At 50.5% G+C, this 17,216-nt stretch overlaps 2 protein-coding genes across 5 annotated transcripts in view; both read left to right on the forward strand.

Moving 5' to 3' along the window:
* The window catches only part of BEND5 (BEN domain containing 5), a 49,332-nt gene extending 32,947 nt beyond the window's left edge, over positions 1-16,385 (forward strand). For all 4 annotated transcript variants that reach the window (XM_059689616.1, XM_059689618.1, XM_059689619.1 and 1 more), the window contains 3 exons: positions 1,843-1,991; positions 7,832-8,045; positions 15,858-16,385. In XM_059689616.1, the coding sequence (XP_059545599.1) occupies positions 1,843-1,991; positions 7,832-8,045; positions 15,858-16,015 (521 nt within the window). In that variant the 3' untranslated portion in view covers positions 16,016-16,385. The remainder of the gene's footprint in view (positions 1-1,842; positions 1,992-7,831; positions 8,046-15,857) is intronic.
* The window catches only part of AGBL4 (AGBL carboxypeptidase 4), a 594,219-nt gene that overhangs the window by 417,612 nt on the left and 159,391 nt on the right, over positions 1-17,216 (forward strand). The gene's annotated exons all lie outside the window — the stretch shown is intronic.

Raw genomic sequence — 17,216 nt, forward strand, 5'->3', positions numbered from 1 at the left:
AGGGAAACAGAAATACTTCTTCCTGCTCTAAGGAAGATCAGACACTTCACTGAAGTTTGTGTGCATCTCCAAAATTTACCCTGAGATCTCACGCAGAGGAAAAGCTTTGGCTTCTGTTTCTGAAACTTTGGAACTGTTCGTTCATTGTTGTCATTCTTTTATTCATTTAACTAACATTCAGAGAGCACCTACTCGGTGCCAGGTGCTGGGGACAGAGGAAAGAGTCCGACCGAGGCTCAGCCCTTGAGTAGGTAGCGCACTATTGGGAGATGGTGTCAGAATAATTAAATGCTGTCAGTCCTCCACTCTGCCAGCTTCTGAAGCTGCCAGCCACTCACCTGGGGTTGCACAATTCAAGAATCACAGAGCCAGGAGTGGGCTCTGCACTATCTCTACAGGATGAGCCAAGCCTTTCTGCTGCCAGACATCTTGCATTCAGCTTAAATCATGGAAACTGCAGAGACTCTCTCATGCAGATGGCAGCTGCCAGCAACTCAAGAATGATATTCTTGTTGTAGGAAGGCCTGTCATGAGGAATTTTCATAATAAAATTACCAACACCGTCCCTACCACCAGCGAAAGTCTAGAATGTGGCAATTGAACGTAGAATCACAACCAGATTGGTGGTCAGGTCTTTAGTATGTAAAGAGCCCTGTACCGGGTTGTCCACATGGTTAGGGTCAGCGAAGTTTCGACCATGAAATTCATCTGTTACTGCAGGTATATGCATAGCCAGGGGGACCTGCTGTGGCAAGAGCTAAATCTGATCCCATTCAACTCCTGAAATGTCTGTCTAGGACAGTGGTTCTCAACCTCCTGGACCTTTAAATACAGTTCCTCATGTTGTGACCCAACCATAAAATTATTTTCGTTGCTACTTCATAACTGTAATGTTGCTACTGTTATGAATCGTAATGTAAATATCTGATATGCAGGATGGTCTTAGGCGACCCCTGTGAAAGGGTCGTTCGACCACCAAAGGGGTCGCGACCCATAGCTTGAGAACCGCTGGTCTAGGGTGAATTTCTAGGTTGCTCAACTCTCCATTGGCCCTCGGAGTTGCTCTCCTGCAAGTTAACCAAATCATTCAGCCTTATTTACTCATTTTCATCCTGTTTCTCTGCCCTTTGGTAATCAAGACACAATAGGTGATTTAAAAAGCAGTCTATCATTTTTGCAAGCTAATGGAGAAAAGCATATCCCCCATAGAAACCACCACCATTTATCTAGCTTTCTTTCCCTGTTAATCTGCACATAATTTGTGTTGATTGCATTTAAATAAAAATCAGGGTAGCTGCTGGATCAGGCAATCAGGGGCCTAATCTGTATTGTGTTTTAATTTCTTGGTTGAAATGATCCTGTTTAGATACTAGGTCTTGGGGAGGGGAAGGCCTTTGCATTTCTGCTTTTCCCTTCACCTCTGTTCATCTGCTGTGGTCCGTTCCACTGTAGGCTGGAGAGATGGGGGTTTGGGCAAATGCACAACCTTCATATTGCAGTAGATGCACCCTTCTCCACCCAGTCTTAGCAGGACCTCTTTCCTGTGCAGGAAACGGGGTACCTGCATGTCCATTAGACAGAGACACCAGCAGGAGTGCTTCTCATTCATACTTAGAGTCTAGTCCATTCTTGAATTCCAGTTTTCCAACTTTTTGCTTGTGACATTCATACCTCATATTAGTTTCAAGCCTGGGTTTAAGTGTAGTCCAATGGACAAAAATAAGCCAGTATATATATATAGGTATATTTTGTGCGACTATGTACTGATAGATGCATAGTTAAAAATATTTGCATTTTATTTTCCTTGGAGTTCTAGACAGATCTCTTTTCTTAACTGCCTAGGTCCCGCCATTGACTTGGAAAAAGTAAAGTCAGAATGTCTCGAGCCCGAGCCGGAGTTACGGAGCACTTTCAGTGAGGAAGCAAATACGTCGTCCTATTACCCCGCTCCTGCACCTGTCATGGACAAGTATATCCTAGACAATGGCAAGGTAGTGTGCCAAGCTCAATACCGCTTCCCTGCGAGTGTCTCAGTCAGAGTAAAGATGGAGCGGGTGCGGGGCTTCCCGAGCGCGGGCCGGGTGGCCTCCCGGCCTGTCCCGAAGGGACACTTTCCGGAATCAGTGTGTTATCACAAGTGGACCTTTCCTGGGACTTTTTCTGTTTCTCATCATTTGGTTTGGTTTGGTTTGTTGTTGTTTTGTAAATATTGAGCCAAAACTAAACTGACATTTTAAAATCGCTTATTAGTGGGAAAGATTTTTTAAATGATAGTTTGAAAACTGCCCTCCCCTCCCATGAAAGCAGATGCATACATTTCTAAGGTGAACGAGAAGTGAACTGAGTGACAGATCATGAGTCCATATGTATCCATTGACCTGGGTGCCAGGGACACAAGAGGTGACTGAGACTTGATTCTCATCCCTGTGCCGCTTTCAAGCTGAACATTGAGTGGTGGTCAGCCCACAAATGACTCCTCAGCTTGTCTTTTAGACCCTTGGGGGGGGGGGGTCCATGAAAGAAAACCTCAATGCTGTTAGTAATTAAAAGCAATGGAATAGCCTTTGGAAGTCGTTCAGTCAGTCACAGGGAGATATGGCTGCAGGGCAGGAAGAAAACTGGTCTGACAGCCAAGTGAACTCACCTTGGAAGAGGTACAGCGGGGCCCCTTATCCAGGCTCCAGTCAAATTCCTCCGTCCTAGTGCTGTGTTCTCTGCCACCATCGGTGTATTGCAGGCATCCCCTCCCTTCTCCCCAGAGAAGCATCGGTGTCAGTGCGTTTTCCTTGCCTCGGGCTTCAGAGGTCTCTGTTTACCCAGTTCTGTTCCCCGGGGGGCTGATGAGAAAGAAAAGGTTGCATTTGGGTTTTCCAGATTTATCCCCGCAACTGGCCAGACTGAGCCAAGGCAAATATAGTCAAGCTGAGGAAAGAAAGCTGCGGTCTTTAGAGCTCTCTCGGATGTGGTGCCAGCCCACCGGGCGCTTCCTCCCCGCAGAGGCAGAGTTGATGGACCCGGCCATCCGCCCATGCTGCATCTCCTTGTTTCAGCCAACAGCAGGGGCGAGGTGGCAGCAGAAAGCCCGGAGCCTGACTTCTAAGCCTGGCTCTCTCTCTGTCCTACTGTGTGACCCAGGCCGGTCCTGCCCCCTCTCGGCCTCAGCTTCCATGTCTGGGAAGGTGGATGTGGTCCTTGCTCCCTAGGACTTTGGTGACTCAGACAGTATATCTAAGCTTGATGAGACCTTCCCAATTGAAGATAAAGGAAAGAAAGGACTGTTCTTTCTTTCCTGACTTCCTTTTAGTCATGATCACATTGTGGAATGACTAGGGACTTTTTCTTCAAGTAGCTTCCAAGAGAGATCCTGTGTGTCTTGCTTTGAAAACTGATGGACAGTTTCTGAGGATGACAGGGGCTTCTTTTGCAAAGTTATCACTTTTCCTCCCAAAAATGGGTCTCTTAAATCTCACTTAATTTTTTTCACAAATGACTTGCGCAGCATTTCTTGAAAATGCTGATTTTGTTTTTTCTTTGGCGCCAACGTGTTACTAACCTGGCTTTTGTTTGCAACTAGTCTGTGGTCAGGCGGAGAAATGGATGAAGGGAGAGAAAGGAGCGACATACTGGAAATGGGTGGTAGTTCCTCAGAGCAGCACCCACCTCCCAGAAGTAGCCCTCATTGTTCTTGGCTGGGCTGTCTTTCTGACCCCACCTCCTTTCCCCTGCTGAACAAAGGCCTTCAGCTCTGCAAAGCCTAGAGTGTTAAAATGGGATCTGTTTCCCGGTAGGAAACTACTGTGGTCCTATAAAACAGTCCACAAAGACATTTTTTATCAAGTTCCATCCTACCAGATGTCATGTTTTTAACAGCCTCCCTTGACCAATAGCAAGCTGTGGTTTATGTGAATGGTGCTTGCCACAAAAGTTACTGTCTGATTTCGATAAAGTGCATTGCTTTTCTTTGTCTAAATATTTTATTTCAAAAACTCATCGAATCATAAAGTCACAAAGACCATTCACATTTAAACAGTCTAACTCTAATATATACATGATACTCACGGGGAAATACACGAAGAGGCCCATCTACAATAGTACAACAGGTTAAAGCAGCGGTTCTCAACCTGTGGGTCGCGACCCCTTTGGGGGTCCAATGACCCTTTCACAGGGGTCACCTAAGACCATCGGAAAACACATATGTAATTACATATTGTTTTTGTGATTAATCATTATACTTTAATTATGTCCACTTTGTACCAATGAAATTGGGGGTCACCACAACATGAGGAACTGTATTAACGGGTCGTGGCATTAGGAAGGTTGAGAACCACTGGGTGAGAGGCAAGAAGCCAGGTCTCCTGGTTCCAGGCCAGTGCTCCTTCCAGTCTATTCTGCTGCATCCCTGAAAGTGAGGCGTTGCTCTAGGCGACCCTGAGCTTCGCTGCCCTCAGAGCCCTTGTTCCAAATGCCCAGCAGATACCTGTGATGGTCTTACTTACATTTCTTTCTGTGCTATGAAGTTGGCCTTGTATGAGTGAATGTCACAGAAAAGATTTTCTTCTCCAAAGCGCAGCAACTCATCAGAACTGAAAGCCAGTGCCCTGAAAACATATTAAACATGCCATCATTTTCTTACTTTGTGTTTGGACTAGTCCTGATCACTGCAGGGGACGGAGATGCAGAGCCTTGACCCTTCCCCAGATATGCGCTGTGAAGGCTGATTCAGGTGGTGAGGGCTCTCGCTAGGCTAGAAATCCAGAGGGAGTAGAACCTAGCTCTGGGGTAGAACTTAGCCCCAGAGTAGTTAGAGTGTTTTCTGTATTTGGACTGGGGCTTGAAAGATTAGCAAGTTTAAGAAGACAATCCCTTCATTCATTCCTGGACAGGGGAAAGGCGTGAGTGGAGACATGGGTGAGGAAAGAAGGCGAAGGAAGGAAGTTACTGGCTGTCCTGAAGGCTTTTTTTACTTATGTTTTCGCATTTAATTCTCAAAACACCCTGCGGGCTACATGGTGGTCAAGTGATTTAACCAGGATACTCAGCTATTAGGTAGAAGAGCTGGCCAGGATCCACACCTGGGGACAGAGGCTCCAGGCCCGTGCTCTCGGGGTGCACAATGGAAGCAGGAGGAAAGGAAGTGCTTGGGAGATTCCTGGAGTGATGGCCAGAGCAGGGTAATGCTAGGACACAGGGTCCTCGAGGCCTTCGAAGCCGGCAGAGGAGGTCAGATTTGATGGGACAATGAACGGGGAGCCATCCGAGACTCCAGGGGGTTGACGTGAACCATGTCTTCCACAGACTTTGAGAGAGACTGCGGAATTCATCTAGTCCAAGGAAAGCTGTGTTTTAGGGAAGTCAGTCTGGCAGGTTACAGGGTGGGTTGAGGCAGCAGGGACTAGAGGTCGGCAGGCCAGCCTGCGGCTTTGCCCGGGTTCCCTGTGTGCAGCAGGGCTGCCAGGGACGGACCGGCAGGTGCAGAGGAAGGACGACTAAGTGAATGTTGATGGACCTGCTGTTTCCACCATGACACCGGCTGCAGCAGGAAGGTGGCTTCAGGGTCATACCGATTTGGGTTTGAATCTTTATTCTAAATTTTATTGATAATATGTCTTAGGAAAAACGATTTAGTCCCCTGAGTCTCTCTTCATGTCTGTGAAATGGGAATAATTTCTACCTGTTCTCATCCCTTAAGGTCAGTATGAGGATAAATAAATTGAAGATACAATGCCTGGTTCATGATAGGTGCTCAAAAATATTTGTGCCCCCTTCTGTTGTAGAACTTTGGCTAAAATGACTGTCATCTCTCTTTTAACAATGAGCAAGGCCCGGGATAGAAAAGAGCAGAGACCTCTGAAAACTGAAGTTATCTTCCGTCTCTGTGGTCTGAATTTGTTCAAATTCCTTGTTTTTCCTCGATCTCTGGGAGCTTGCGTGGTTAGCTCTGGACTGTCATGGGGGAGGTGACTGGGGCCAGCAGGGAGCAACAGGGCACGTGACCCCAGTATGCCTGCCCTGACACAGACTGCCTGCCCGCAGTGCAGACTGCAGAGAACAGTTCAGACTTGACCTTGGGCTAGTGTTGCCCGGCCAGCCCCAGGCAGCACACGCACTCCAGGCTCGCTTACCTCCTTGAGCCCTGTGAACAGATGGGCGGCACTGAAGTTTGCGGCCCAGGGAGGCAGGTGGATCTGGTTATCTGATGTCTTGCCTGCAGAGGTCTGGAGGATCTTTCTGAGCAAAAGGAAGTGACATCAGACGTGGCAGGTGGATTGTTTGCTTACTGATAGCCATGGGTACGCTGTGTAGCTTTTTTTCCAGTGGTGCTAAAACCTCGGTAATTGGTGGAGGAGGAGTGCTGCTGGCTGACCCGTCTGCCACTGTGCAGTGCTCACCTTCCTTTCCCAGCCAAGCCTCAGCAGAAAGACCTTTAATCATCTTTGACCAGTGGGTGTGTGTGCCGTCTGTCAGACCAGACTTCTCCCGAGACATCTCCTGACCATGTCCTGGTGGCGACCTGCAGGTCTTCCCGGAGACAGGGACCTTTGGCAGAGCCTTTTCATCCCTCTTAGGAAGTTTGGCTTATTAGCGGCTGTCTCCCTCCCTCCCCACAGCGGCCTCTTCACCCTCCACAGACTCAGCAGAAACACCACATAAATGGCCACATCGGAGTCACTCTATGTTTTGATGGTTAATGTTAACAAATGTTTTTTGAGTTGTTAAAAGAGCCAGGAAGGAGAAAAAGTTTCCAAGCTTGCAGCTCACTGGCTGTGCTGAAACTCTGCGAGCGCTCCTGTACAGGGAGAGTGCAATTGTGTCCTGTGCTCTGTGCCATCAGAATCCGACTCTGGGGTTGTATCTAACGTAAAATCCTAGGTGTTCTGAGCCAGAGGAGCGCAAAGATGAAGCCAGCTCTAGCTGGTTTGGCTCAGTGGATAGAAGGGGCCCAGGTTCAATTCCGGTCAAGGGCACATGCCCAAGTTGCAGACTTGATCCCCAGGAGGCAGCCAATCAATGATTTTCTCTCTCATCATTGATGTTTCTATCTCTCTCCCTGTCCCTTTCTCTCTGAAATTATTAAAATTTTTAAAAATATATTTTAAAAAAAGATGAATCCAACTTTTCTAGTTCGAGTTCAGGGAAACTGGAGCCAGAGACAGGGAAGGACCTGCACAGACACACTGTCTAATCAGGGCAGAGCCTGGGTGCTGCCCCCACCCCACTGTACACTGGGGTCACCTGGGGAGCCTTCAGCCATCCCAGTACCTGGGCCCCTCCCAGACTAGATAACTCAGAATCTCTGAACGTGGCGCCTCGGCACCAGCCTTTTTTATAGCTCGCCAGGCAAACCCGTGTGCGACCATGTAGAGAGCCTCTGTGCTAGGAGGATGTGCGTCCCAGGGTGCTTACCTTAGAAGGAGAGAGGTCTCCCTAAAGTGTCGCAGAGAAAGGACTTGCCCAGGTGTGGGCCTGAAGCCTGGTCAGGCTCTGAGCGGCCTGCGCTAACGTGGCCTGGTTGAGAACTCCAGGTCTGTACCTGCCTCATTGAGACTTTGGGCTCATTGCTTCCCCTTCCATAACCTGGTTTTCCATCTGCAGTGAAGAAAATAGTGGCCCTCCCAGGGGTGCCAAGAAGAATTGAGATAGTGGGTGTGAAGTGCAGGAGTAAGGCCTGGTATGCAGGAAGTGAGGACCACGTTTCCCTTAAAGAAAGTTAATGTAGCATTTACGGAACAGACCCCTTAGCATTGTACAGGAATGTGTTTTAAAGGACGAGGAAGCTTCCAGCTGCCATGCTGTCCGACTGAGCAGGTGCTTGCGTTCCTGTCCCTTCCAGGTCCATCTGGGAAGCGGGATCTGGGTTGACGAGGAGAAATGGCACCAGCTACAAGTAACCCAGGGAGACTCCAAGTACACGAAGAACTTGGCAGTCATGATTTGGGGAACAGATGTTCTGAAGAACAGAAGCGTCACAGGAGTTGCCACAAAAAAAAAGAAAGATGCTGTCCCTAAGCCGCCCCTCTCGCCTCACAAACTAAGCATCGTCCGAGGTAGGTCGCTGCAGAGAAACGCTGGGGGGAGGGGGGGCCACTGTCCTGTCCTCTGCTACGGTGGACCAAGCTGGGCTCAGCTCAGCACACACCGGGGCTGCCGTGCCAGGCCCAGGCTGGGCTCTGGGACCCAGGAGCGGATGTGCACCTAGTCCCAGAAGAGCTCCCATCACCAGCAAATGAGCCCGTGGACACGGTGCAGTGCATGGGCAGGCATGGGAGAGGGGCAGGCCATGTGTCAGGGGGCTCATTCTTGTGGGGAGGAAGCACGGCCAGAAGTCAGGGAAGGATTTCTAGAGAAGGGTCACTGCATTGGGCCCTGAAGGGTCCATCAGACATGGAGATGCAAATGTGTAAAGAGAGATACTTCTGGAAGCAGAAGCATCTGGAACAAAGGCAGGGAGATGGCAAGGGAGCACTGCTGTGTGCAAAGCAGAGGTCAAGGCTGGGGCACAGTCTGTGCAGCCCTGCATTGTGCCCAGAGCAGTTAATGACGTGCAGACCCGTGACGGGCACTGGTTCCAGCTTCTTTCTGGTGTTTGGGGAGGATTGGGGGCCAGCAAAGAGACAGGGTGTCACTGGTCTCCCTGAAAATATAGCTATATCCTGGACGCTCTGATTTTTCTCTCCCTCCCTCCCTCCTGGCCCTCCTCCCTCCCTCCCCCCATCTTCCTTCTTTCCTCGCCTCTCCTGCCCTCTCCCCACCCGGTCACTAAGCTCTTATTCCCTGCCAGGCCCTCTACTGGGCATTGAGGACACAAAGAGGGACAAGCACAGTCTCATCTGTAAAGACTCACAGTCTCTCAGGAAGATGAACACAAGAACGGCCAGTTACTGCCCAGACAACACAACCGACAGAGACCAGCGAGTCTCAGCGGAAAGTGCAGGCAGCAGAGTACCATAGTGGTTGCTGATTATCTGAGCACCTACTGTGTCAGGTTCTGGGGTTTTTCGTAACAGTTCCATTTTTTAAAATACTTTTACATGCACTCATCACATCTAATCCTCCTCACACTCCTACTGTTGGCTACTCTCATTAGCCCTGTTTCACAGCTGAGGACACTGAGACACAGCTGCTAAATAACTTGCCCAGATCATAGAGCTGGTCGGGTGGAGCCAGGGGTCCAGGCGGGAGGCTGGCTCGGAAGCTGCGTTTCCAACCCCTGGTCTCTGTATGCCCGGCTCCGAGTTTGTTGAAGAAAGTAGCACCCAGTCAACCCCCACGTACACATGGAGCAGGCCCCGTGGCAGGTGGGGGCAGCTGGCAGATGTGTCTGTGAACAGGTCAGGTAATTTCAGGTGCTGATGAGGCTGTGAGGCGTCACGGGTGACATGGTGGGAAGGAGAGGGCTGTGCAGCTGGTGGCGGGAGGCCTGTTTAAGGAGAGAATGTGAGCTGGGAACAGAATGTGCAGGGGGCAGCCCTGCGAAGGTCTGAGGGGTGCTGAACAGGCAGAATAAAGAGCAGGCAGAAGGGCCGGCACGCTGAAGGGGTGAAGAAGCCCCGGCGGCCGTGGAGTGAGGGCAGAGGGAGGTCAGGGAGGTGGGCCAAAGCCAGCCTTGAGGCCGTGAAGGCCACGGTGAGCGGGTTGGGTTTATCCACTTACAGGAGAAAGGCAGTGCGGTCCTCACATGGTGGAGTAACCAGTGGGACATAGGTTAGGAGGCTGGTGCAGTGGTCTTGGGGGAAGTGATGGTAGCATGGAGTAAGGTTGGCACTGAGGGGAGAAGAATGGCCAGATTTGGGTGTATTTTGGAGGTCAGGAGGCAGGACACAGACATGGGTGACCAGCCTGAGGTCACAGCTATAAGGTTTCAGCGCCTGGATTCTAACCCACTCCTCTAGACCCTGGCCTGGGGCTTGCACTGTATAGCACGCTGCCCACCTTGCCTGGCTGACTCATGATTAATTGATTTAGGCAGCCACGTATATTTAGACAATCAGAGGTAACCTTTAGTCAGCCCACTGTCTGCAATGGTGGAGCTTAATTTGGGAGCTCACCCTAAGATAGAGGCCTTCCTGGGGAGGCAGCTCTGGCCCATGTGATAGGTGGCACACCTCTATTTCCCTTATTCATGTTGGAATGTGACTCAGCAGGTCCCAGGTGCCTTCAGATGACTGGCTGCCCCACTATCGCCACGGGGTATGAAGTCGCCTGCTGTGTGTCTGCCTCAGGCACTAGTCTGACCACACCAGCTTCATCTCCAGGTCCTCATGCCTAGCTCAGGGCCTGCACACAGTAGGAGCACAGGAAAGGAGGGCTGGCCAAGTGGAACCTTGAGACCTGACTGAACCTTGGTGTGATTGCTTGTGAACCACTTTCCCCCCAGGTCTCAGTTTCCGCCGCTGAAAACCTGCCTCTTAGGGCAGCTCAGAGAACTGTCTAGGATTAAGTTTGGAAATAGTTATGTTTGAGGTGTGAGAAGTTATCAACCTTTGCTGACAAGTGAGCTGCCTCTGTGTTGAAGTTCGCGGTTGTTCGGTGCTTTTCAGCTGAGAGGCCCTCCCCGTTGGCTCCCTGTGCAGTGTGATGGGAAATGAGAATTGGGGGCAGGGGGTAGAAGCCTGGTGTTGAGCCCCAGCTCTGCTTTGGCTTAGCTTGGAGCTTACCCTGGCTCGTAGCATTTGCTTTTGCTTCCCCAAGCCTAGTGCAGCGTCGGTTGATGCGTGGTGTCTGCATCTGTACAGCCAGGATCACATCCTAATCCCGCCTCCCCAGTGGGCCAGATAGATGTCTTCACTGTGCTTTCAACCCCATTCAGAGGATGTGCTGTGCCACACCTGCAGGCTCACCTGGAGCCCCCATTCTCCTGCCTCTTGTCCGTGTCCTGAAAGAAGAGTTTCCTCCTCGTACTTGGGGCTGGGCATTCTTTTCATCTGTACCCTAGCCCACCTGCCTTCCTGAGTACCCGTTCCTCCAATTAGATTTCTGTTCTGCAGTCCTTTCCAGTGTGATTTAAATATACTTTGATCACTCATTCACAAAACAAACAAAACGCTCCCCAGAGGCCATCGCCATCACCCAGCTGCCACCACATCTCTCTTCCTTTTCACATGAAGGTTTCTTGTAAGAGTTACCCACACTCACTGCCTGTGTTCACTTGCAACTCCCCTGCCATGGGCCTCCACACCCAGCCCTCTGCTTAATCTGCCCTTGCCAGCTTTCCCAGTGACTTCTGCTAACTAAGCCAGGGCACATCTTTCACCTCCTCCCAGCACTGCGGGACCTGACCACGCCCCCTTGACTGAGAAACCAGACCTGCATGGTCAGGTTCCCTCCTGCCTGTCTGCTTCTCATCCACCAGTGGGCTCCTCCTCTGCTGCCCTCTCCTCTGTCTCCAACCCTCTTCTCACTCTGTCCACAAAGCTTCCCTCAGCCCAGCTCACGGCCCATTGTTCCCACTGCCCTCAGTGAGCCCATGGTCCTGGGGTGAAACCCCAGGCTCCTCATTCTGGCCGATGCCTGCCGACCCCTCCAACCACCACTCCCCATTTCTTCCTGTGCACTAACCACAGAGGCCTTCTTCCATTGCCTTCCTGATCCCACCGCCAGCAGTGCCCTTCTCCCATCTGCTTGTCCTGCCTCCTCGTTGTCTTTCAGGGAACCCTGCCCCAGCTGTCTGTCCAGTGCAGCCTTTCCTTGCTATCATATCATCCTAAAATGTCTGCATAGCATTTCCTACTTGCTTATTTACTTGAAATTGTCTTTTTCCCCCACACACATTAAAACATAAGCTTTATGGCAGATTATTGAGGGCTAGTATCTATTAAGTGCTCAATAACCATTTATTGAGTCAATGAAAGATGGCTCGGAAATCTGTATTTGACCTCAGTCCATACTTCTGAGTTCCTGACTCACCCATCCAGGTGCCCACTGGCCATCTCCTTATTGATGTCCCATGGCCTTGGCAAAGCTGCCCACTCACTGCTCTCTCCTCTGGCTTTCCCCACAGCCTCTGCCCTCTGTGTGCCCCATCTTGATGAATGGCAACACCAGCCAGGGACCCTGAGATGCCTCATCCTTGATTCCTCCACATGCCTCACTCCCCTTCTGTTCTGCCCCCAGTACCTCTTACACTGTCCTCTCCATCCCCCTGCCCCCTCATAGTCCAGGCCACACCACTTTCCCTGCACTGCTCCAGCAGCTTCCAGACCCTTCTCTCCATTGTGTAGCTGCATGATCTTTTGGAAACAAAAATATGATCTCATTACCATCACCTGTCATAGCCATTATTAAAGGGTAAGCTGCTTAATGTGTCATACCAGCACCATCATAATGTGGCCGCTGGCTGTAGCGTCGGCCTTATTTCTCAGCAGTATTCCCTCGAACTCTTAAGTTCTTGCCATATGAACTACCGCAATCCCTGAACAAGCCTATTCTCTCTCACGTTAGGGCATGTGCAGATGCTTTCCCAGTGCCTGGGACACAGGTCATACTCCCCACTCTCCACCCATGCGGCTCTGCCCGGCTCTCTGCTACTCACCATCCAGGTCTGCTTGAGGGAACCTTCCTTCACAAAGCCTCTTAGTCCAGAGTGCCTTGTGCCTGCCTCTCTTCTCTTCTGACTGTGTCTTTGCCTCCTGGGAGCCTGGCCCAGCAACCCCTTTGAGCCGAGACGTGCTTGCCTGGCATGCCAGTGGAAGGAAATTGACTCGCCCAAGGCCTTCACTGGCCAGACCAGAGCCGAGCAGACCGAGCTGGCAGGTGTGCCTTGCCCCCAGTACCTGTCTTACTAAAAGACATTGCTGGTTGATTGACTTACTGCAGCCAGGCAGGTCTGAGGGCTCTCCCATCCCACCACACTCACCATTTGGGGCCTAATTGTTTGAGCTCTCCCCGATTGCATTTGACTGGCTTTGCCCATGCAAGCTGTCTGCTGGATTGAGATTGTATTTATTTTGTATGGTTTTTATCACATTCAGCCACGTGTGCAGTATAAAAATGACAAAAGCTTTGACGCTCACAGGGTTGGTGAGAATTTTCTCTTCTCTGATCTTAGAATCATTTCTTCCTGGATCACAGGGGATGGCGTGGCCCTTGACCCTGCTTTAGAAAGATGAAAGCAGGAGGGCGGGACAAGCTCCAGAATGACAGTGCAACCTTATTGAGGTCAAGTGACCTTCTGCAGAGTGTCTGCGTTTTCCCGAGGAGCCCAGCACTAAGTTCTGGTTAATTTTTATAACTTTCTTAATAGGACACATTAGCACCATTATAAACCTTGTTAATTAAGCAATAATCTCAAATGCTCCCTCGCAGAGGGAGATGTTCCTGGCAACAGCAGATGATTAATATCTGGAGCCTCACGAAAGCCTTTCATCACCCGAGGGGCCGTTCAGCGCTCTCACCCCCGGGACACGATGATTGGAATTCTGCGGAGGCCCCTCTGAAGCCTTCCGCTGTCTGCACCTCCTTTTCCTGCATCTTCTCCAGCTTACACTGGGGGCTCCGAGGGCCCTCACACCTGCTCTCCTTCCTCTGCTCGTCTCTCCTCTGCTCTTTGCCACCTTCTGACCTTCTGGAGGAATGGTCTGACATGCTGCTCTCCTAGGTAGTGACATAGACCAGAGAGGTTCCCACTAGAGGTTGCACAGCAGCTAGGCTGAGAGCCAAACACCTAAACTTCAGAACCATGCTCAGCACAGGTGTCTCCCTCATTTGCTTCAGGTGTGAGCACAGTCACTGCTTTCCTCTTGCCCAGGCCTAGAGAGGGGATGCCCAAGTGTTCTGTTCTGCAGGAAGACAGTGTGGTTGCAGTTTTATTACTGTGATCAGTGCTTTGACAGAGAAAGACCCAGGTGAGGGTGGGAGCACAGAGGTTGCAGGCGGAGTGGAGTCTCCTAACTCAAACTGATTGGTTCCAAGAAGGCTGAATGGGGAAGAATGAGTAGGGTTTAGGCACGTGAAGGCCAGGGCCAGGGTAATCTTGGAAGAAAAGAATGAAGACACTGATTTGTGAGACAGCCTGGAGTGATGAGGCAATTCAGGTGGATAATGGCAGAGGTAGGACGGGGGACAGACAGGGCCCCTACCTTCTTGTCTCAGTCCCGATGGAAAGGCCAAGGCAAGAGGGAGTGGAGATTAGTCGGGCGTGGGAGTGGTCAGGAGGTAGTGGCGGTCCATTCAAAGTATTTAAAGTCTGCTCTGTGCAAAACCCTTCTCGGAGGGATGGGAGGGTGTCCCAGAGAGAACGCCCGCAGCACATGCACCTGCAGCAGGATGACGCCAGGAGGCAGGCTGGCCTCATGCCTGGAAGGGCTGGTGGGTGGGAAGGGGGCAGCAGTGGATTCTGCCCATCCCTCCTGCCTTCCTCCAGGCCTCAGGCCCCTCTCCTGTACGTGCAGGGTTAGCACAGGGCAGCCTCTGTGATGTTCTGCTTCTCTAAGGATAACCCCCCCAGCCTTGATGTTCTGCTTCTCTAAGGATAACCTGCTGTGGGCTGGCCTGGCACACAGATCTTGTGTATCCTCCATAGCCATTCCTTAGGATTGGGTGGTCATTCCTGGCCTATAGATGAGGTAGCTTAAGCTCCAGGAAGTTAAAAGTCTAGCCTATGATGACATACCTAGTGGCACATTCCCCAGCCCTCTTATGTCCAGAATTTTTATGTCCCCTCCGGTTTTGCTGGAGAAACATTCATTCATTAATTTAACAGATACGTACTTAATCTTGCCTTGTGCCAAGCACTATGCTAGGTGCTGGGAATGAACCGACGTATATACATAAAATAATTGTAACAACCCCACACGGTGCAGTGTTCCTTCCAGTTTGAAGAAGGTTCGCAAAAAGTTTATCTCAGATGCCTCCAGGCAGCCTTAAAAAGAGACACGTGGTGTGTTGTCCTGGTTCGGGAGAGGAGGATCTGGCTAATGACTGGCACGGGGTCCCCAGGCTGGAAGTCAGGCCCTTCCTTCATCTCAGCAGATGGCAGACTCAGTAAAGTGGCTGTGCTCAGCCTCACTGTCAGTCACACAGTGAGACGCCACTTCACACCCGCCACGTTATCAAAACCTTAGCAACTGACCACGTCCAGTGGAAAGTGTGGGGCAACCAGTCCGGCACACACTGCTGGGAGTGCCCATCAGCAGAACCGCTTTGGGACACAGCTGGCTGGGCATCGCCTAGTGAAGCTGAGTGTGCACGGACCCTGACACAGCAGCCCCTCTCCCGGGCCGTCCTGGGGAACCTCCAGCACAGGTGCCCCGAGACAGCGCCAGGGGCTTCGCAGTCACAAAACCCTGGAAACCACCCAGGTACCCACTGGCCGTGAACTGCAGCGCAGGCTGTGGAATAGTCACACAGTAGGGCATCACTCTCCAAGGGAAACGGATGACCTGCAGCTTACATTTGAAATGGGTCCATTTCAAATCTTTAATATTGAGGGGGGAAAGGAAGTCAGATTCCAGAGAGTATGGGCACACTTAAAATAAGTAAAACAAAACAGAACAAAACAAAAAACTAGGGAAAGTAAACAATACCTTCTATAAGGATGTATGCATGTGTGTTAACATTAAAAGGAAAAGAAAGGCAGGAGACTGGGTACCTCTAGTGAGGACGGGAGAGGGCCTGAGGGGGAGGGGCACTGGGGGCTTCAGAAGGGAGCTGGGGAGCAGTCACATGGGTGTTTTATCATTATTTCTAAAGGGTACATTTACTGCATATGGGTTTTATATGAAAATTTGAAAATATCGCTGTGCCAGGTAAGTGAGTTGGTATTTGGGACATGTCAGGAATCACATCCCCCTCCCGACTCTGAAGATTTGCCTCGAGTTCACCATTAATCCTCTGCCTTCCTGTTTCTTTCCCCTGTCCAGAGTGTTTATACGACAGAATAGCACAAGAGACTGTGGACGAAACAGAAATTGCACAGAGACTCTCCAAAGTCAACAAGTACATCTGTGAGAAGATCATGGATATCAATAAATCCTGTAAAAATGAAGAGCGAAGGGAAGCAAAATACAATTTGCAATAAACTTTGGATTTTTCATAAAGCCTTCTCGTTTTCCTTGTGCGGCGTGTGATTTGCGGGCCACGGCGCCATCGGATCAGACCCATCGCGCCCGGTGGCGCGTGGCAGGGAGCCAGTGGGGTTCCGGGGTCGCGGCTTGTGCTGAACTTGGACCTCCCACTTCAAAGAAGGCGGATGGATGTGCGGAGCCTCGGGCATGCCGGCACCGGTGTTGTTCCGGGGACGGGAAAACGTCTTTCCGGCGGGGAATGGAGTGTCTCTGACCTGCCTGTCACTTGACCCAGAATGCAAACTGATATTTTTACCATTCAAGGACTTTTATCTCTGTTTCTCTATTTTGTTCTATAATAAAGCTCATTAATTCTTTGATGTAGATACTCATTATCCTCATTTATTTAAGGTGATTAAGTGTACAGTGGAGGCGACCAGTGTTTGAGGGCGGAACATTCAGGCCGCAGGAGGGAGAATTCATAAGGGATGTGCTGCCGACTACAGCCGCGAAGGGCTGTCTCAAAAGCAGATTGCTTTCTCCTTCAAAGGACAGATCTAGGACCGGTCGCCTTTCTCACTCAAGGCGACCAGAGATGCGGTTTCTGGATAATTTGAGTGGAGTCGGGGCGGTGATGTTAGATGTGGTCCAGGGTTGCCGTCGGGAAGTTGGGGGCAGGTCACCTGCTCTCAGTTTGTTTCTCTTATTTTGTGTCTCAAGTGGTCTTTCATGCTAGATAGTTTTTATCTCATTCAGTAGCTGAGCCTCCAAGGTGCCTGGTGTGCAATCTGACAAACCACCTTTGATCTTCCTGCTGATTTGCACTTTCCTCTCTGTGATGCCTGTGAAGTCAGCTTGGTACATTGGAAGTGGCAAGGGTTTGGGCTGAGCACCTGGGTTCCAAACCTCGCCCCCTGTGCTCTGATTTTAACCTCACCTCTTCTGTTTTGTAAGGAGATGATATCTACCTTGCAGGGTTGCCATAAGGAATATATATGGCCAATAAATGTTGGCGATCATTATTTTTTCTTAATTTCTGGTTATTGGCTTTTAGGCATTGGTTGGAAAATGTTGGCCTCTCGTTTCTCTAGTGGGTTACCCACTAGACCAGTGGTCGGCAAACTGCAGCTCGCGAGCCACATGCGGCTCTTTGGCCCCTTGAGTGTGGCCACGAAGTTTCAATCGCACTGTACATGCACGCCCACACGTGGTATT

This window comes from Myotis daubentonii, chromosome 3 (genome assembly GCF_963259705.1).
Source record: "Myotis daubentonii chromosome 3, mMyoDau2.1, whole genome shotgun sequence".
Lineage (NCBI taxonomy): Eukaryota > Metazoa > Chordata > Mammalia > Chiroptera > Vespertilionidae > Myotis > Myotis daubentonii.